Source organism: Prionailurus bengalensis, chromosome E1, assembly GCF_016509475.1.
Source record: "Prionailurus bengalensis isolate Pbe53 chromosome E1, Fcat_Pben_1.1_paternal_pri, whole genome shotgun sequence".
NCBI lineage: Eukaryota > Metazoa > Chordata > Mammalia > Carnivora > Felidae > Prionailurus > Prionailurus bengalensis.
Window position 1 is genome coordinate 58,872,433 of NC_057347.1, and position 20,786 is coordinate 58,893,218.

Below are 20,786 nucleotides of genomic sequence, written 5' to 3' on the forward strand. Positions count from 1 at the left end.
CTGGTGCACAGCTATGGGAAGACAGGAGCCCGGGGCAAAAGTGCAGCCATGCCCGCCTGTTCCCTCCCGGCCCCGCCTCCAGCTTGGGGAGCCTGTCCCCGCCCAGCCCCGCCTCCTGCCCTGGAGCCTGGCCCCGCCCAGCCCCGCCTCCTGCCCTGGAGCCTGGCCCCGCCCAGCCCCGCCTCCTGCCCTGGAGCCTGGCCCTCCCAGCCCCGCCTCCCGCTCAGGAGCCTGTCGCTTTCAGGCCTTACACCGATGCCAGCTGAAGCACACGATCGCACTGTGGCAGCTCCTGTCGGCCCACCGGTCGGAACAGCTGCTCCGTCTGCACAAGGTGGGTGCAGCCCCACCCTGCTGGGCTGGGGGCCGCCCTCTGTCCTCCCAGCCAGCCTCTTGCTGCCTCCCTTCTTCTCTATTCTAGGAGCCCTTCAGGGAAATCAGTGCCAGGTACAAAGTTGGTCTCAGCGCAGACAATGCCAAGTGCCTTCGCACTTTCCTGAACCAGACTGACCTCGACTCCTTCCTCCTGGAGCTTCATGAAATGATGATCCTGAAACTGAAGAGCCCCCAGGCCGAGGGCAACTTCAACCCAAAGTGGAGGTACGGGTTCGCTCGCGAGTGGGACCTGCACACACGGGGTGCCCAGTGGTCTTTCCCGTGACCTTCTGCAGACGTGGAAAGGAGCTCCCGTCTGACCTCTGAAGCCCGTGCCCTGCTGTTTTAACCTTTCCAGGCCCCCAGCAGATTGGCCCCTTGGCTTTGATCTCTGCTGGGTTTTTATTTCTTTTTTTCTTTTAATGTTTAATTATTTCTGAGAGAGGAGAGAGAGCAGAGGAGATAGAGAGAGAGAAAGGGATGGAGGATCCAGAGCGGGCTCTGCACTTACAGCAGAGAACCTACCAACCGCAAGATCACAACCTGAGCCAAAGTCAGATGCTCAACCGACGGAGCCACACAGGCACCCCTGCTGGGCTTTTAAAAATAATTTACTGAAGTCATATATTCTGGTTGTGACAAGTGTACTTATGTCAGAGATGTGCATTTTATTTTTAAATTTTTTTTGTTGAAATACAATATACGGTGTTACATTTGTTTCTGGCTTGCAATATAGTCATTGAACAATTTTATGCATTACTCAATGCTCATCATGGGAAGTGGACCCAATCTCCTTCACCTATTTCACCCATTCCCCACCCACCTGCCCCCCGGTAATGGTCAGTTAGTTCTCTATAGTCAAGAGTCTGTTTCTTGGTCTGCCTTTCTTTTCTTCCCTTTGCTCATTTGTTTTGTTTCTTAAATTCTACATTTGAGTGAAATCATGGTATTTTCTTTCTCTGACTTATTTCACTTATAATTATACTATCTAGCTCCATCCATGTCATTGCAAATGGCTAGATCTCAATCTTTTTTATGGCTAATATTCCAGTGTGTGTATACGTGTGGGTGTATATACCACATCTTCTTTATCCATTCAGCAGTTGATGGACATTTGGGCTCTTTCCATAGCTTGGTTGTTGTTGATAATGCTGCTATAAACATTGGGGTTCAGGTACCCCTCTGAATCTATATTTTTGTAGCCTTTGGATAAATAATAGTACTAAATAGTAATAAATAATTGCTGGATCGTAGGGTAGTCCCATTTTTAATTTTTTTGAGGAAACTCCGTGCTGTTTTCCACAATGACTGCACTATTTTTCATTCCCACCAACAATGCGTGATGGTTCCTTTTTCTCCAAAAACCATAAAATTCCTAGGAGAAAACACTGGCAGTAGTTTCTCAATGTCAGCTGTAGAAATATTTTTCTAGCAACGTCTGCTCAGGCAAAGGGAACAAAACCAAAAATAAATTATTTGGACCACACCAAAATAAGAAGCTTTTGCACAGTGAAGGAAATCATCAACGAAACCAAAAAGCAACCCTACCAAATGGGAGAGGATGTTTGCAAGTGACATACCTTATAAAGGATTAGTACCCAAAATACATAAAGAACTTCTACAATTCCACACCAAAGAGGGAGGAGAGGGAGAGAGATGTGCATTTTAAATTTGATATAAAAAGTCACACCGATGTATAGTGTATGAGAATACCCAACGTCGGATATTACCCATCTTTTACATTTTTGCCAACCTAATGGCCAAAGATAGGTGTCTTGTTTGCACTCGTATTTTCCTATTTAATAGTGAAGCTGCAGATTTCCTACTCGTCTGCCATTTTTGTGTCTTTCTCTAGATTATCTCTTGGTATCTTTTAGGTTTCTTTTGGGCTATTTATCTTTTTCATAATCTTAAAAGATTTAAGATTAGGGGCACCTGGGTGGCTCAGTCCGTTGAGCGTCCGGCTTCGGCTCAGGTCATGATCTCACGGTTTGTGGGTTCGAGCCCCACGTTGGGTTCTGTGCTGACAGCTTGGAGCCTGGAGCCTGCTCTGGATTCTGTGTCTGCCTCTCTCTGCCCCTCTCCCATTTGTGCACGCGCACTCCCTCTCACCCTCTCTCTCTCAAAAATAAACGTTAAACTTAAAAATATATATTTAAGATTAATCTTTGTTACAGAACCTCTGCCTCAGTCTTCAATTTCAGAAAGCCAAATCTGACAGATTTTTTCCTATAAAGACTAGAAAAACATACCAGAAGGGTCTTCCTTATCCCAAGGTTACAAAGCCCTCTGCCACATTCTCTTCTTGGGCTTTTATAGTTTTAGGTTGTACATCTGCTTTGTTAACCAGTTTATGTTTTACGTGTGATGTGAGGTAGGGATTTGCCAGTCCTGTTTTCCTAAATAGATACTCCATTCCCACTTTTCCTCGCCAGCACGTCATCGGCGCCGTTTTCTTCCGTGACGCCGTCTGGCATATGCCTGCATGCGTTTATATTCCTTGAACACATTCAGCAAGTCTTTCCTGCCTGAGAATTTTAGTACAGAGAACAAAAGATCCCTTTCCTGGAGAATTTACCATCTTTGTTAATATAAAACACGAGATGGAATATAATCTTTTTTTGAATGGCAAGGCTCTGTGTTTATGGAGCAGGTCACATTACCAGAGTGCTTAAGGGGGCGTGACCTGGCCATTAATTATCAAGGTCAGCTCTGTTCCGTGGTGTTTGTATACTTCAGTGTGGGAGGCGGCAGGCATGTCCTGGAGCCCTTGACCCCCGGCTTCTAGTCCCCGTTCTGTAACTCGACTTCAGGATGATCCCCCTCCCCCCCCCCACCCCCCCCCCCAGCATCTCTGGTCTCAACAAGCACTTTGGTTCTATTGACTTGGAAATAGCAACGCCCACCGATGGCATCTTTGTGTTCAATGGGAGAGTGCTTAACCTTCTATCTCTTGTCCCTTGGTTTTTCAGCCTGAGAGACACTCTAGTAAGTTACATGGAAACTAAAGAGGGTGAAATTCCTCCTGAACTGGAATTTCAGTTCCCCGAGGAGATACTGCTGTGCAGCTGTGTCCCCGTGTGGAGAATGGCCGCTGAACTGAAGCGAGGTCGGCAGGGGAGGTAGAGTGCTCTGCTCCTGACGGGGGACAGCGGGCTCTTCCCTCGTCTGTCACCAGCCGCCGCCTGGGCCAGGGCGTACGAGGGCGGCTGCTGGCGTGGCTCGGAACTCAAGATCCCCGGGTGCCGTGCCGCAGACAGCTGTTCCAGGAACACGTGCACATTCCACATCGTTCCCATCGGCTTATGGATGCTTCCCGGTGGGAGGTGAGAACTGGAGACCCCGGGAAGCTGGGACAGATCACCTTCCGGTTGCCCGGGGTGCCAAGCAGGTGCTTCTCAGCTTCCTGAACAGGAGCCATCCGTGCCTTCGGCTCGCCGGCTGGAGTACGGCACACGCCCACCCCGGCCCTTCTCACCGCTGGATGAGAAGGAGGGGAGACGGGGTTACTGACTTTGCCATTTTCTAAATTGCTCTGCACTCACAGAGGAGAATCCAGCTCGATCCTTTCTTCCGTTCCCTCTGAGTCTGAGTATTGTGCAAATGTTTGTAGGTTTCCGGAAAGGTCTGCAAAAGTGCCAGACCCTTTTTTGCGTCCTCCCAAACACAAGTCAGGGCACTCAGTGCCTTGAGGCCAAACCTCCGAGACCTCACCCGGCCCCCCCACGGAGAGTCACTGCTGAGCTTCGAGGGGCGGGGCCAAGTCGGGCGTACTTTTCGGGTGTTCCTTCCTCTTTTACACAATGAAGAGACGGGAGCGACGGCCACATTTGCTTCTATTTCTAGAGGTTTTAAATTCCAGATGAAACTTGGTCAATACAAACTTGGATCAAAGGCATGGTTGCAGCGTCTTTGTGGGGACTTTTAAACTGTCCGGGATCGTGCTAAATAAACGCGTCCTCCCTCTGAATCTATCTGGTCCTTCCTCCGAATCTCCACCAAGGCATAAAAAACAGACTCAGAGAGAATATAGAACCAGCTAAGTTTCTGCAAAAGGAAAAAAAAGAGAATAGTCAACTCGATCTGATCTTCCACGTTTCTTACTGTGAGGCAAGTATCTCTTTTGCACAGTCTCCTTGGATACTGGTGGCCTCTGGACTGACGCCTGCTCCCAGGTGGCTGGGCACCCATCGGCACTGACATGACCACTGTTTACAAGTCAGAGGTGACTGCTGTTTACAAGTCAGACGCGAGTGTCCTCAATATACATTCTGAGTGAGTTAACGACGTGGGCAGCTTGAGATGGCGGAAACAAAACGCTGCCGGGACCACCGAACGCGCGGCAGCCACAGTGGAGGGAGCTGCAGAGGGAACCGTCCTCCGTGCTCCTCGGAGTGTCCGATGAAGGGGAGCACGGTGGCCCGGGCCCCCTCAGTAATTAATCTGAAACAACACCCCCTTGAACTTGGTAACCCGTGATTGTTGTATCGTTCTAGACTATGCAAAGGTACCCCCCCAACCCCCCCTAACGGGTTGAGGTGCAGCAGGGAGGGCGCCTGTTCAGCTCGTCGACTTGCACTGGGAATCCCTTTGATTCCTCCAAGCTGGGACGGAGCTGGTGTGGCCCGCCAGGCGCTGCTCTGGTCCCTCACTGTGCCACACCTTAGCAGTGGGAGTTAGGGGTCAATATCTTGCTGTGAATCTTTTTTTGGGGGCTGGGAATTTTTCCCCCCACTTTTAATGAAGGGTTTTTTAACTAAGATCTTTTGTTTCGTATGCTATACCTTCAAAGCCTTAATGGTCATACCTAGATTATCTTGTTTATACAGAAATACACTGGCCTAGCACAAGCAGATGTCAATTTTATTATACTTGTCATACCTGTTTTAATAAACTTGAGTTTTGCTGCTAAAGAATCCTTCTCTCTGAGGGTAGAGCTTCAGTTTATGGCAAGCAGACATCAGCTCAGCCATGGGGAATGGTTTTGGGGTGTGTGTGTGTGTGTGTGTGTGTGTGTGTGTGGAAATGTAGATGCATCCATGTAGTGGAAGGTTCTGGACAGAAGACGTACACCCCAGTGTAGAAAGTGAGAGGTAAACCTTTCCTCGGGACAAAATGATAGCCAAGCGGGGGACCCACAGCTGCCCATCCCTGCCCGGTCTCCAGACTTCAAGCCAGAAGCTTCCACCTCGGCCTCAGAGGGCGAGCCCCCCATTCCCCGCCTGAAATGCCTTCGCCGGAAGACAGCAGCGCTGCAGCTGACCTTGTCGGAGAGCCCCCTCTGTTCACAGAGCGGGGCTGCGAGACGGGCAAACCTTTCCTCTGCAGAAGGAAAGACAGGGTAACGAGGGATAAACTGTGAGCTTCCAGCGGCCCGCTTACATTCGAGCGGGAAAATCCCACTTTAGGGGGAAACTGCATTTTCTCTTCCAAATGGAGAGGCTCCTCCAGGAGAGAAACTGGGGGCTTCTAGAGGAGGCCTCGCCCCTGCCGTCAGACTCCTCTTCCGGCAGCTTCTGTTCCGGGCCCCTGGCCGATCCTCCCCCTCCTCCTCCCGGTTCCCATCTCTGTTCACATCCGTTCCTTTGCACATTTCCCAAATGCACCCCTCCTCTTCCCGCCCAGGCAGAAACGGCACTTTGTCTCCTCTTTGTTTCTTTTTAATGTTTATTTTTTTAATGTTTATTTTTGAGAGAGAGCACGTGTGCCACACGAGTGCACAGGGGAGGGGCAGAGAGAGGGAGACGGAATCCCAAGCAGGCTCCATGCCGACAGCAGAGGCTGTCAACAGCGAAGGCAGGGCTTGAACTCACAAACTGTGAGATCGTGACCTGATCCGAAATCGGACGCTCGACCGACTGAGCCACCCAGGCGCCCTGCTGTCTCCTCTTTAAGACCTTACCGTGTGTGTAAATTAGCCACTTTTTGTCACGGGCTGCGGGATTCCATCACTTGTTCACGGAGGCAGCCGTGAGCTATGTCGGTTGTTCCCAGAGCCAGGCGATGCTAACCTAGACACGAACTTCCAGAAATAAGCATTCACCGTGAAGACGGTGCCGGCAAAGGCAATGCTAGGGTTGGTAACGCTGCCCAAGTCTGGGCACGCACGCGGGCCCTGGCACATCTCTGACTTAACAGCCACGCGCTAAGTGAGAAGTTGCTGTATCGGCGGGGCCTGGAGAGCTACTGGATGGGGCTGAGGGAGAAAACCTGAGGCCCCGAGCTGGGTGACCATCCATCCAAGCCATGGCTAGCATTCACATCGCTTCCTGCCTTTCTTCCAGTCCCTTCTTAGTCACTAATTAAACTTATGCACAAGCATTCATGGCTCCCATTTCCAACTGGAAAACCAGCACCAGGAACGCACAGATGCTGAGCATTTCACACATCATCAGGGTACTGGGGACAGCAGGGCCCTGCTTCCTTCTGAGGAGGAAGGATCTGGGGGGACCACTGAGGCAAGAGCAGAGAAATGGAGGAAGGGCCTTAGCCGGAGCCCAGGCAAGCTGCCCCGGGACCTTGCACATCCTAGACAGGCCTGCCTTCAACCTCGCCCCTTCCTCCACACCCATCCTGATTAGGAGGGTGCCCCAGGCCCTAGCATCCCCCTGGTGGCCACTGCCCGCACCCCCAAGCACAGCAGAGCCTCAGCCCAGAGCAACTTTGGCCCCAGCTCCACAGGCCCACGAGTGGCCCCCAGTTACCCAAGCCAAGGGCCTCCTCATCCTCACTGCACCGCCCTGTACAAGGCCGACACAATACATCCCAGATGGCCCCCAGTGTAGGCCTTGGCCCTCCCATTTGCCAGTTCCAGGGCCTTGCACAAGCCCCTTCCTCACCTTCTCTCTCCTGGCAGACAGCCTCTCCTCTACTGTCCTGCCCTGCCTGCTTCTCCCCTGCGGCGTATTCAATAACCTTCCATCTCCTCTGTTCTGCCTCAGGTGAATTCTTTCACAGCCTGTGCCACCGACTCCCACCAATCACTGTCCCACATCTGGGGGCTCCCATCCCATCCAAAGACACCCCATTTAAGCACCACACCTGTGGGTTGTCAAATGCTACATAAAGCCTTTCCTGAACTTCAAACTTCCATATTTCCTCTTGAAATCTATATTCAGACTACAGTTCTTATCCACACACTTCCCCGATTTCCCCTGGGAGAATATAAACCATGGGTCAAATCGCTACCTATCAGTCTCACTGGCTGCCTTCAGTGCCTCAACTACACCGACCTCTTTTCAACCCCAGGACCCTTACATGTGCTGTGCCCTTTGTGGAATGCTGTCTCCCACTCACCCCCCAGGGCTCCTCTTAACTTTCCCACGGCCAGGGTAAAGTAGGCATCCCTGCCATTCTCACGGCACCGCGCACGAGGCCGGGCACGAAGAGCTCGTTAAATTGAGGAGCCTGGGGTGAGCGTCAACGTGCCAAAGGTGGTCCGTGTTTGGTCTGCTGGGCGAGGCTGTGGGCCCACTAGGACCCACCCGAATTCGCGAGTGTGGTCCACTAAGGATTGCGCCGTGCTCTCAAAGCTTTTACGGAAATCACCGAGCCCAAACCCACGAGCCGCGGAGAGGGCAGGTGATCGGTGATGGGGTCCGGGCGGCTCGGCACGTCCGGTGCCAGAAGCTGAGGGGAGGGTGCGAGGTGCCCGACGTGGAAGGTCACCCTGCCTCGCCCACCCTGCACTGCACACCGCGCGCGGGACGCGGGCGGCCGGCCTCCCCCGCCTCCCACACCCACCCCCGGGCACCGGGCGCCGACCAGGCTGCGAGCAAACCCGGCCGTCGCCAGTTACCGCCCGCAGCCCGCGCCGTCTCGAAGCTGCTCTGGTCGCCGCTCGAGCCTTCGTCCCGGTTGAAGGCGCCCGCGCGCGGCGGGGACCGCTCAGACCCGGGCGGGGCAGGTGGGCGGGCGGCCAGGAGCGGGCAGGGCTCCCCGCCGGCCTCCCGCCAGCAGGCGGCGGCGTCCGGACCCGGGTTCACCAACCAGAAGCGCCAAGGCCACGAAAGCAGCAGGGCGCCTGCGCGCGAGTAGCCGGAAGTGACGCCACCAGGAAGGGACGCCACCGGAAGGGGCGTTTGGGGCCGAGCCATGGCTACGGAGGCGGCGGAGCTGCCTCCGAAGGAGACCCTGTCGCTCTGGATAAGGTAATGGGGTCGGGTGACAGCCAATTTGCGGGGGCTGGAGCGACTCTGGGGCCGCGGAGGGCTGGGGGGAGGCCCGGCACGCAGGCGAAAGGGCCTTCGGGAGTTGTAGTCTGCGGGGTTGGCGGCGCTCGCTTCCGGCGCCGCGTCTCGGTGCAGGGGGCCGGAAGGTGAGACCGTGGAGGGGGCGTCCCCGAGGTCGGGCTCCCCGGGAAGTGGGGGGGGGGGGGGTGAGACCGGGAGTGCCCCGGGGAAGAGCCTCAAGCCCCGCGGGGCCGGGAGGCCCGCTGGACGTGTGTCTGCCCTCAGGGAGCAAGCCCAGCTGAAGGCCCTCGTGGTGGACCGGGACACGGAGGCGTGGCAGCGGGACCCCGGCTTCTCGGGGCTGCGGAGGGTCGGGGGCGTGGACGTGTCCTTTGTGAAGGGAGACAGTGTCAGCGCCTGTGCCTCGCTGGTGGTGCTCAGCTACCCTGAGCTCGAGGTAACCCCGCGGGGGCCGCCCCGCTCGGGCTGCGGGCTGCGTTAGTGAGAGAGGCGGGACAGGGAACAGGGCCAGCGCAGAAGCACGCTTCTCCTTTTGTAGGATTTCGTTAGTCGGTGGGGCAGCCTCTGAAGGAAAGAGAAGGGAGGTAAAAACCGAAGGAGATTCTGTGTGCTTCCTAACAAGTGTAAAGGCCCTTGGGGAATCTGACCCAGCTTAATATGACGCTGTGGGTTAGACTGTCACCAACCCCCTTTCCCCACTCGGGAGTTCTTTAGATTCCTCACACATGCCATGCTCTGTCTGCCTGCCTGACCTTACACTGGTGTTTCCTGCCCTGGAATATTCTCCTGGCCACCCCCTAGTTGTGTCTCAGGTGCTCCGGTAAGCACCCCTCTCACCCTGCAAGATCAGGAGTTACTCTCAGTCCCCCTGTCTTTTCTCTTCATTGCGGGATTGGCGGCCTGGGATGGGATTGGCGGATCTGCCTCTCCTACCAGAATGTAAACTCCACGACGGTAGAAATCAGGTTGTCATGCCCACCAGTTGTAGCCTGAGGCACCTAGCCCGATGCCTGTCATAGAGAAGACCCCCAGATACGTGAAGGAATGAGCAGTGTGCCCGTGATTGATTTGGAGTCAACAGTTCAGGAAGACTGGACAGGGAACGCTTTGCTCTTAGCCCACAGCCTCGCCCTCCCTGCTCATCTGCCTGCTCCCCACGACCGCATGTTCCTGCCTCCGTGTCTTTGTGCTTTACTCGGAAGACCCCTTGAGTCAAAATTCAGCAAAAATGTACTGGGCACCTGCCGTGGCTAGGAGCTGGGTGTAGCGGGGTAATGGAACCAGAGTCCCTGCCCTCCCAGGTCGCCTGGTCACTTGGTAGGATGGCCTTGGGAATAAGGCATGGACGCGGGAGCCAGACTGCCTAAGTTTTTACCTCCACTCTGCCACTCCCACTTCAACCCCCTGGGCCTCCATTTCCTCCTTTCTAAAGCAAGGATGAAAATACTATTGGTAGCTAGCTGTGGTGAGGGATAAATGAGAGATGCACGGAAAGCAACTGGTTGGCACGTGGTAAGCCCTCAAAAAATAAATATAGCACTATTAGGACAGCTGTGTCCTAGCATAGGACAGCTTAGGACAGCGTCTCACTTTTCAAGGCCCGGTTCACATAGTCCCGTCGGTCTGTCCTTTTCCCTAGCTGCTCTCATCCCTGTCCTCGGTCTCGTTCTTACGCAGCGCTTCTACGTTGTACTCAAAAGTTACCGCACTAAGCGTAGGTTCTCGAGGGTAGGGTGATGCTGTGTTGTCGCGGAGCCCCAGCACGGAGCAGAGTGCCCGCTGCTTGGATGGAGTCGGCACCCGTCATCCTGTGCTCCGGAAGCTTGCACTGGGAAAGGGTTCTGGCAGAGCCTGGCGCAGCGGCTCCCAAACGCCTAATCGCACAGATCTGCCCCGTCAGTCTCCGGAAGCGTGTTTAGAAATACAAATTCCACAGGCAAATCCAGAGACGGAAAGTAAATTCCTGGGTGCCGAGGGCTAAGGAGTGGGATAGATGCAGTGTGAGTGTTAACGGAGGTGAGGTTTACTTGGGGGCGGTCGTGAAAGTATTCTAGAATTACACGGTTGTACAAGTCTATAAATAACGAGAACGTTGAATTATACACTTCAAACAAGTGAACTTTATGGTAGTAAATTTATCTCAATAAAGTTTTTAAAAAATGTATTGACCCCAGAGCCCCAACTCATTTCCTGAAGAAAAAAAAAGGTCTCCCAGTGGACGGCCTGGAAACCCTCTTCTTTAAACAGCATCCCTGTGATTACAGAGCACAGCCGGGGTGGGGAGCACTGAACCACCCTCCAGGCAGCCAGGAGTCCTTTCCTTGGTTGCCCTGGCGGATGGTGGTCTCACCACGCAGCCCGTTCGTAGTTGGACACCCGGTTAGTGCGTTCTTTTCCACGGGAAGCTGAATTGTCTGTGACGTCGGTCCATCGACTGTGCCTCAGGCGGCAGAGCGCAGGACAGACCTTCCCGCCATCCTCCTTGAATGTAGTTCCTCCCCAGTCCGGCGGACCTACGTGCAGCCTGAGACGGAGTTTGTAGGGGCACCACTTCCTCGACCCAGGTCAAAACCTGCAGACCTTCACAGAGATTCTGACCGTCCACATGGTGCTCCCACAATTGAGTTTTTTCCTTTTTCCAGATCTTTAAGCTGAAAATGTGTGAACGTTGAAAGAATAATACACTGGACACCTGAATAGTCTCTACTTAGATCCGCCTGTTGCCGACTGATTTCTGTGTGTGTGTGTGTGTGTGTGTGTGTGTGTGTGCACTGAGGGATTCGAAAGCGTCTCCCGGAGGTGACAGCTCACCTCCGAGCACCTCAGCAGGCCTGTCCTGAGAATGGCCTTCTACGCATGACAGCAGTGTCATCACCGGACCTCGGAGTGGTCATTACAATCCGAGAGCATCACCTGAATCCTTTCCACGGCTCATTTCCCCAGTATCCTCTTAAGTATTATCTTGTTTTCTGAGCTTATAAAGGTTTAACATTTTTTTAAAGATTTTTTTTCATGTTTTTTATTTATTTTGAGAAAGAGTGGGAGGGAGGGAGGGAGAAAGAGGGAATCCCAAGCAGGCTCCGCCGTGTCAACAGAGCCCAACGTGGGGGCTCAGTGCCATGAACCGTGAGATCGTGACCTGAGCCGAGATCGAGAGGTGGACGATCAACCTACTGAGGCCCCTGGTCGCCCCTTAGGGTGTATTTTAAGTCCACTCTTGCTGTCACACCGTGTGGGGAGTGACGGGTTGTCCAGTATGTTGCCTGTGTTTCCTTTACTCTTTTTTTTTTTTTTTTTTTCTTTTTTTTTTTTCACAAGTTACTTCTTGATCTGGCTGTTCCGGGTCCGTTTCTCCAAGTTCACACTTGGCTTTCTGAACATGCGGGGTCAGATTTCCTTTTATTTTTGGAACATTTTTTGCGTTGTGGCTTTAAGTGCTCTATTTACTAGTTCGGCTCTCTTGCCTTGTGTTTCTTCTGTAGTCATGAGCTCTGGTCTTTCTGTCTTTCTTGTGTTTTTGTGTATTTCCATTCCAAGTTTTTAATTTTTGCCTTGTGTTCTCCACGTGCCACTTAAGAATAGTTAATTTTCCTCTGCCGCACAGCTGGCTAGGGGCAGCATTTGTTTCATCACTGATGGGCTTGGATTATTTCTGTCCGGGTTTGTACGGCCTTTCACTGCTCGTCCAGTGAAAGTCGGATTTAACCGGGTCTGGAGGGCTGGGGTCTGGGTGGCTGGCCGGGCTTCTTAGCTCATGAGGGACAGTGAGGTGTGGTCGCTCCAGCGAATGGTGTCCTTTCCTGAGGTGAAGATAGGCAGCACGCCTTCTGATTCTTGGCACTCTTGTTTCTGAAGAACCTCACGCTTCTGACCTCGTTTTCTTCACCGCAACCCTGCAGGGCTCTCCTGCTTCTCCCCTCCCCGAGAAGGCCGCTGCTGGCCCTGTGGCCTTCCAGGCCTCTTCTCCAGGTCCCGGCTGGCCGGGCTGCCTACGGGTCTCGTCCCGTAGGTGCCCCCGGCCTTGCCCAGTGCACGTCTAGAGCGGGCTCTGCCGTCCCGGGCTGTTTACTTCCGCACAGAGGCGCACACCGACAGTCACGACAGGCTCATCCCTCGGTTACGCTGTGAGATGGTGTCGGGGAGTGTTTGCCCTCTCCTTGTAGATCTCTAGTTTCTGGAACTTGTGCGGACAGATTCAGAGATAAGCGGCCATCATCCTGTGAGAACTCAGGCCACGCTTAACTTCACGCGTGTTCCTGTGAAGTCACCCTGTCGTGTGGGGCTCAGCACTCCGGTCTGCTGGGTTCCCTGTGAGTCCGGTGCCGCGGTCGTCGTCACGGGAGACCCTGCCCGCTTTGGGTCACTGGCAGTTGGAGAAGGTTCCCGGGAGTCATTGACAGAGATGCTGGGGCACGTGCCCCCTCCCTCGTGGGGGCACAGGTGGGGAGAGCCCAGCTTTGGGGGAGGGCTGAGGTTGTGGTTTCGAAAGGGCCCTGGGGCTCTTTGCACTGTCCTGTCCCCGGGAACCCCTCGTCTCTTCCAGATTGCCCAGCTCTGAGGCCCTGCCTGTCCTTTTCTGAGTCTCTGAACTCTTTCCACGAAGCTGGGGTTGTCTGTCTTGTGGCTGCTTTCTCTGTGAAGACCCGGCCTCTCCTCCCCCAAGTCCCCTGCTAGTGGGCAACAGTAACATCCTCACTCTGGTGCCGCTTCACACACGTGCTTCTTGTGCTCTGTCTTCTCTGAGCCTCCCCGAAGCCCAGCGGGGGCGGCGTGGGGCGGCGGAGGGGCTCGAGGGGTCCCGGTGCTCGCCTGGCCACCTCACAGCTGCCCCCCCAGAGAGGGAGGCCGAGAGGAGGAGTTGGGGGGGGGCGGGAGAAGGGGAGGGAGCCGGCGGCAGCGAACCAAGGGCTGCAGGGTGACAGGCTGAAGGCCGGCAGGAGCCGGGGGCCGTGCCTGCCGGTGACCGGGTGCCTGGCGACAGGTGGTGTATGAGGACTGCCGCATGGTTAGCCTGACGGCTCCCTACGTGTCGGGCTTCCTGGCCTTCCGAGAGGTGCCCTTTCTGGTGGCTGCGGTGCGGCGGCTGCGGGAGAAGGAGCCCGGCCTCGTGCCCCAGGCAGGTACCTCGACTCCAAGGAGGGAGACCCCCTCTTTCCACCCAGGAGGGAAGGCCATGTCACCCACTGCAGGCCGAGGTCTCTGACCTCCCTGGAGAGGGCGCGCTTTTGCCGGATCTCCCAAAAAGCCTCCCACCCCCGGAAGTGGTGAGCCCACCCCACCTGCTCCAGGCTGCCCCGGCCTGACGGGGGAGGGGCAGTCCGGCTGGCTGACTGTCACGTGTGGTTCTTCCAGGTGCTCCTTGTGGATGGAAATGGGCTTCTCCACCACCGAGGTAACCCTGCCCCTGAAAGACAGGGCCCAGAAGGGGACGGTTCTGACGGTCCCCTCACAGAGGGCCCGCCCCCTGCCCAGGACCCTCTGCTGCCGGCCTGGCCCTGGCCGCTCCCCCCTGGGCTGGCTGTCCTGGTCAGGACCCCACCCAGTAGAGAACCTGCTTCTTGTCACCCCTGCCTCTTCCCTGCCTGCCCCCTGAGGCCTCCCCTAGTGCTCCATGCTGGCCCGTCTCAGGTGCCCTCGGCCACTCTGGTCCCGACTGCTGCTCAGCTGGCCTGTCCCGCCGCTACCCACCCGGAGCTCTGACAGGCCCACTGAAGCCGGACAGGAGTGCCCGCTCCCCACTGGCACTGGGGAACTTGCCCCCGCCTGGGTGCCGGGGTGCTGACCCCGGAGAGAGTGACTGAGGGAGAAGTCACGAGCCCGGGGGTGGGGCCGCACAGGGATCTGGGAAGGGCTGGCGTCAGACGTTTTGGCCACTGCCTCGAGAACCCTGGGTGCCAGCGTGTGACTACGCACTGCCTGGCCGGAGCCCCAAGAGTGTGTTGGGAGGGTGACGCAGAGGCCTGGTGGCAGCTGCAAAAGAGAAAGGATGGAAAGTGCCAGAAAGCAGAAGGAGAAACGGGATGAAGTATCGTGAGCTAATCAGGCTCCTGATGTCGCCAAAGGGAAGGGGGCGTCCTCCGCCTGGTGACCGTGAAGCGGGGCGAGGGCCACGTTCCGGGTCAGGTTGGCCATCCGCGTCCTGGCTCCCCAGGGCTCAGTCTGCCGATAGGCTTCTGTTTACCTGGGGAGCTGCGGCGGGTTCTGGATTGTCCCCAGTCTCCACGCTGTCTCTGGTCGCCCTGGCTCGCTGCCCCATGAGCCCAGCCTCACCCTCTGCCCCTGTAGGCTTTGGGGTGGCCTGTCACCTCGGCGTCCTCACGGACCTGCCCTGCATTGGGGTGGCCAAGAAACTCCTGCAGGTCGATGGCCTGGAGAACAACACCCAGCACAAGGAGAAGGTGAGGGATGGGGCGATGCCCTGCCCCAGGGGAGGGCAAGGAGAGGGCCTGTGGGGGCGCACAGGCTGGGCACGTGCCTGTGCCAGCCCCAGAGCCCGCCCCGTACGAGCCTCTGTTCCCGCCCTTGCCTGCTGGCACCGTCCTCCCCGTCCTGGCTCCCTAACCCGGAGTAAGAAGGACCCACTTTTCTCTCTGCGTGGCCTGTGTGTCCCTCACGGCTCGGGGGTCACGGCAGCAGACTCCCAGGCCGGACGAGTGCCCTCCGAGCTCTCCCAGCCCCAAGGCACAGGCTTGCCTCTCCCGTCCCCGCTACGTTTGCACTGCTGTGGTGCCCCGTGTAGGGGAAGGGCCTCCGGTTACTGCGCGCAGGACATTTGGGAGCCCATGTGGCCCTCTGTACTCGTCCCCACCTTCTCCCAGCATCTCCCTCCTTCGGCCCCCTCAAGGCTGGCTTTGGGAATGTGACAGCCACTCCGGAGGGAGCCGGAGACGTGCCCAGCCCCACCGCTAGATGGCTGATGCTGAGAACAGTGATCACTCCTGCGGGCAGTCCCGGGCAGTCCCGTGTCTGTGCAGAATAGTTTTGTTGAGTTGACGGGGACCCCAGAGCAAACTGACGAGACTCCTGAGACACTCGGTGGACCAGTCCCCACCCCTAACAAAAGCCTTGCTGGGGTGAATCCAACATGCCTAAGTCCCTCGCGGGAGAAAGAGCGCCAGGCGGTGGTTCCGGCCCAGGTGGCGTCCGTGTACCCAGCGGCCAGGCCGGGCGGGTGGGCGCCAGCCTTCGTCCCAGCCTGGCAGCCCCCCCCCCCCCCCCGTCAGCACCGCGGCCTGGGCGGGCTGCCCCTTCCTGGGCCCCGGGCACCTCGTGCACAGAACAAGGAGGGAACTGAGGTCCGACAGCCTCGTCAGGGTTGGACGCTGCCGGGGAAGGCCTCCCGGACGCCGAGCCCGCTGATGGCATGGGGGTGAGCACGGCCTGGGCTGCAGCCCACGCACAGACTCGCCCGTCCTCCCCTTGCCTGGCGGCTGCGCGGCCTCAGACATGGACAGGCCTGCCCTCCGCCCTTCCCCGAGAAAAGACTTCTTCTGTGTGTGTGTGTGTTTTCCTGTTTTCCAGATAGGACTCCTGCGGGCTGGAGGAGACTCGTTTCCTCTGACGGGGGGCTCTGGGACCGTGCTGGGCATGGTGAGCGGCCAGGGGCCTGCGCGCCACCGAGATGGCACCCACAGAGGGGCAGGCGCCTGTCCGTGTGCACCAGACCCCGTCCACCTCCCCCTGCCACCCTGACTGGTCCCTGGGGCGGGGGGAGGGCCTGCACCTTTCACCCCTGCCCGGCACTCTCGGCTGTGCCGAGGGGAGCTCCGGGCTGCGCGTGCCCCACCCGGCCCCCGGACGCATGGTCGGCCCGAAGCCCCCAGGGCTTGTCTCTACCGTGCCCTGACTTCGCCTGCCTTGTCCCAGGCCCTGAGGAGCCACGACCACAGCACCAAGCCGCTCTATGTCTCTGTGGGCCACAAGATCAGCCTGGAGGCGGCCGTGCGCCTGACCCGAGGCTGCTGCAGGTTTCGGATCCCGGAGCCCGTGCGCCAGGTGGGTGGGCCGGCGTGCGCCTCCTGGACTTCCCTCGACGCAGGCGCCTGTGGAAGGGCCTGATGGGGCCACGCTGGGCCCTGGAGGGAGGGGAGGGGACCAGAGTTCATCCTGGGGCCCTGCTCCGCCCAGGCCCCGTGTCTGCCGTGCTCCACTTCTCCTCGGCCTCCTACGCACCCTACCGGGGTCACTGGGAGAATCTGCTCAGGCGGCACAGTGTCCTGCCAACTCCCAGCCATCCCCTCGGGGGCCCGACCCGCCCCGCCGGCCTGGGGGGGTGGGGAACAGCCGTCCTCTGCTGGGGAGGCTCCGGCTGTACCAGAGTCCTCGGTCAGGAGATTGCAGGATGTGGCTGTGCCGGGCACCTAGCACCTAAAGTGGGGTGGGGGGAGGGTGGGCAGAACTTGGGGGAACAAGGTGGCTCAGCTGGGAAAAAGCTCAGCCTGGAGGAGACGAGAGCTGAGCTCAAGATGGCCTGTGGGCCCGCGTTGGTGAGCTCAGTCGTGACAGGGAGTCTCGTCATAGGTAGGTGTGTGTCCCAGAGAGGCCCACGGAATGAGGACTCGTGAGAAGCTCTCCTCGGGAAGAGAGCGGCCAGAGGAGGGGGAAAGGTGGTCCAGGCCCAAGGACCCCCATCTGCAAAGGCCCTGGGGTGGGAAGGAATTCGATGCCAGGAGAGCGAGAGGAAGGTGTCGCTGGAGCTGGGGCCGGGGAGGCGCGGGCCCGTGATCGAGGCTGCCCGGATGGATGCTGGAGACTCGCCCACAGGGACCCGGCTGTGAGTCCCGGCCTGCGGCTCTGTGGGCGGCTCCGAGGAGCTGGGGGAGCCCCTCTAGAGAACAGGTGCTGGCCTGTGCAGGTTCCCGGTTTAGTGCGGCCACAGGACGGGAGGGCAGGGTGCCTGGAGGTCTCCCTGGAACCTGCTGCTTCCGCCATCTCCCCATGGCCTGTGCCGGCTCAGCTCTAGGCGGCTGGGCAGAGGAGCCCCGGCCAGACTGCCGAGAGCCAGTCCACACGGCCCAGCGCCCTGGTGACACCTGGCTCTGCCCCGGCCCTGCTGCCCTCGCCTCCCGCCGCCTCCTGGGGGCCTGGGACCTTCCCCAGCTGCTGGTGTGCAGGGCGGCCTGCAGGGGGCAGCAGTAGCCCACGTGCGGCTGTGGCTCCCAGCCCCTGCTGCCCCGGCACGGAGCTCCCACCAGCCTCAGCCTCCCTGTCCCTGTCCCTGTCCCTGTCCAGGGCTCCGCTGGGTTCCTAGGTCGTGGGTCTTCAAGCTGTGACGTTCACGCCCGCCCTCCCCTCCCCTTCCCTTCCCTGGAGGCCTTAACTCTTCCCTTGACCCTGTCTCTGGGAGAAACCTAGCAACTCTCCCGAGACTTCTAGAGCCAAGAACTCTGTGGTGCTGGCACAGTCCTTCCACGCCTCTCTCTGCCCCCCGTGTGGACAGTGACCCCATCCTTGCAGGTGGAGAATGGCCTGTAAAGTACCTTGGACACTTCCAAGGCAGGCAAGGACTGTGCGTTTGCCCTAGAGAGGAGCCCGCCGGGTTCCTGGGCCTGCCCTCCCAAGGGGGAGAAGCAGCCGCCTGTGCCAGGACCCCGCAGTCCCCGTTCCCGCTCTGGCCGTGGGGGGAGGGCCCTGTCCCGCAGCCCCGATCGTCTCTTGACCCATATCCATCCTGGGCCACTGGCCTGTCAGCACTTTGTTCTCTTTGTTACTTCTGGAAGCCCCCAGGAGAGGCTGAGAGAGGGGATTGCGTGCCTGCTTTTTTCTCTCCATGGAGTCTGTGGGTCCCCCCACCCCAGGCCAGCAAGGCAGCCCTCTGGTGCCAGGCGTGGGCTGTCTGGTCAGGTCGGTCCTGGCTGCTGCAGGGAAAGGCAGGAGGGTGGGGGGCTTCCCACCAGAGTATCCCACTGCCCTCCCCCGTCCTGCCTGCTTGTTCACTCTGGAACAGCATTTGGAGGGATTAACTGCTGTGGCCTGTAGTCTTGTGGCCTGAAGGGGGCTAAGCCCATCTGAGCCGGGATCAGGGGCCTTCCCGAGGCCAGTGCGATCACCCTGCGGAGGGGCCGGTGTGTGGGAGAGGGTTCCATTCCGGCCTGAGCTTCTGTCCCTCAAGTCTGCCTCGGTCCCGTCCGTCACAGTGACTTTGCAGGACTTTCTGTAGACACTTCCCAGGGAGGGGGTCGTAACAGACACGAGCTGGGGAGCCAGACTGGCTGGGCTGAGGAGACTCCTCGGAGGAGGGGGTTCAAGCAGAAGCGAAACCTACGGAAAGCACAAGCCACAAGCCGAGCACGAGCCGAGCGGCCCCAGGAAACGTGGGGGACGAGCCAGAGCCTCCACCCCAGCTGTGCACTCGGGCCCTGCGGGGACTTGGCCATCACAGGGCCTTGACCGGGGGGCCTGGCAGTGTGCCGCCCACGGGGCTGGAGCCTTTGTCCCTGTGGCGGCCTGGAGTACCCTCTGTGGGCTCTTGGGGACGCGAGAGCGCCTCCACCAGGCCGTGAGGTGGAGGCTTGTCCCGAGGCCACCATCTCTCACTGAGCCGCCCTCTCCTCAGGCTGACATCCGTTCTCGAGACTACATCCGCAGGACCCTGGGAGCCCCCACGCCCCCCGCACCAGGGCAGGACAGGTGAGTGCTGGGGGCACCCGCAGGGGACGATGTGGGGCCGTCCTGGCGGGATGGCTTCCCCGCGGTGCCGGGCGAAGGACAGAGTCCCTGCTGGGGTGGGACACTGAGGTGGAAGGATGTGGGGCCTGGGCACCCCATCAGATGGACCGGTCCTCGACCCGGCTCTGCACCACCAGCTCTGGTGATCACACTCCCGGGCCTCGGTTTCCCTGTCTGCACGCCAGGCACGGTGATTCCTATGCCGGCAGCTTCTTGTGGGGGAGCCTGGCAGGGATGTCACAGCCGGCAGGGGCGGGTTATCTGGCCCTGACAGCAGCACGAGGCGGACACTGTGACCCCGCTTTACACGCGAGGAGACTGAGGCGTGGTCTTGATGAGCAGCAGAGAGGCTCCAGTCGGCGTTTCCTCGAGCTCCTTTTTCCCGAAGCCCAGGGCTGTCCGAGGCCCAGCTGGGCTGTTTTGAGAACGGAGGGACCCCCGAGCTCCCCCAGGGACGGGGGCTGGCCAGCTGGAGTGCACACGGCACAGTCTGCTCCTTCTCGAGTCAGCAGCAGCTGCGGGGACCACGTGGGGAGCACGGGGAACTCTGGGCTGGCTCTGCCTTTGATGCTGCCCTTTCTCCATGTCATCACCAGGAGCCAGAAGGTACAGAGGCCAAAGGGAGGCTCAGAAGAGCTCGAAGATGAGGGCAGGCCCCCCGAGACAGCAGAAAGCCCCAGACCCACGCGCCCAGCGGCAGTGAGCATGGAGCCGAGCTGCGCGCAGTGAAACCCTCCAGCCGCCCGGCTTCCCGCTCCTGCCTGGACGGTAATGGGGCCGTGGTGCCCACGGCAGCTGGTGGAGCGCCCAGGCTGCAGGACACACTGGCCGCACCGCCCACAGGGACGGCCACGGGCCCGGCCACCGCCTGCCCCGTGGTCTGGGTCTCGAGGCTGCAGGAGCTCGGCCGGAGACAGATGTCACGCGGCAAAGCGCCAGACCCGGAGGGAGCGTGACGTTGCTTTCCCAGGGGCACGGGAAGGACGTTCAGGGTTCGTGGGGTTCGGGGTGTCTTTGTTTTTTCTCTGAAAACACCCCAGGGGGCTTAAGACTGCCCGACTGCACGTGCATTCGTGGCCTCTCGTCCAGCTGCTCCTTCACGTGCACACGCCGTTGTGTTTTCGCCTTCGCGATTTTATTTTCTGGCGTTGGTTTTCACACCAGCGCTTCCCTTGTCTCTCAGGTGCAGTTGGGGCCGCACCCTGCTCTGCCTGCGCCCCTTGGGAGGCCCGGTGGCTGCAGGAGGCTGAGCCGGGCTCCCCACTTGAGGGAAGCAGGGCCGCCCCAGGGCGGGTGGGGCTGTGGGTTCCCTCCGGGTGCTTCTGGGCTCTCCGCCGTGGCCCGGCGGGGTGAGCAGTTTCCGCAGGTGCCTTCAAGGGGACTCCCGCACGTGGGAAGGGCCAGGCCAGGCTCTGTCCTCCTGTCTTGCTCCCCCTGCCTCCCCAGGCGGCCCCCTGGCGCCACCCCTCCTTTCTCAAGCCAGCTTCTGCTTCTGCCGGCGCTGGGACCAGGACCCCCGGCTCCCGGGTGCTGTGCCCCTGACGTCGGACC

At 58.7% G+C, this 20,786-nt stretch overlaps 2 protein-coding genes across 3 annotated transcripts in view; both read left to right on the top strand.

Annotated features, from left to right (window-relative positions):
- Positions 1 to 5,288, top strand: part of RNF213 (ring finger protein 213) — a 107,461-nt gene extending 102,173 nt beyond the window's left edge. The window contains 3 exon segments of the mRNA XM_043585749.1: positions 245 to 334; positions 422 to 600; positions 3,348 to 5,288. Of these exon segments, the coding sequence (XP_043441684.1) occupies positions 245 to 334; positions 422 to 600; positions 3,348 to 3,501 (423 nt within the window). The 3' untranslated portion in view covers positions 3,502 to 5,288.
- Positions 5,289 to 8,428: 3,140 nt separating this feature from the next.
- Positions 8,429 to 20,357, top strand: ENDOV (endonuclease V). Of its 2 annotated transcripts, XM_043585771.1 has the most exons (9): positions 8,429 to 8,525; positions 8,832 to 9,003; positions 13,549 to 13,683; positions 13,920 to 13,959; positions 14,853 to 14,965; positions 16,089 to 16,157; positions 16,434 to 16,562; positions 19,123 to 19,196; positions 19,832 to 20,357. In XM_043585771.1, exons 1-9 carry the CDS (start codon positions 8,470 to 8,472, stop codon positions 19,962 to 19,964), a joined length of 921 nt encoding a protein of 306 aa, XP_043441706.1. In that variant the 5' UTR covers positions 8,429 to 8,469; the 3' UTR covers positions 19,965 to 20,357. The 2 variants fall into 2 exon arrangements, with proteins under 2 accessions (XP_043441706.1, XP_043441708.1); XM_043585773.1 differs by lacking the exon at positions 13,549 to 13,683 and having other exon boundaries at positions 8,455 to 8,525.
- Positions 20,358 to 20,786: the final 429 nt, after the last annotated feature.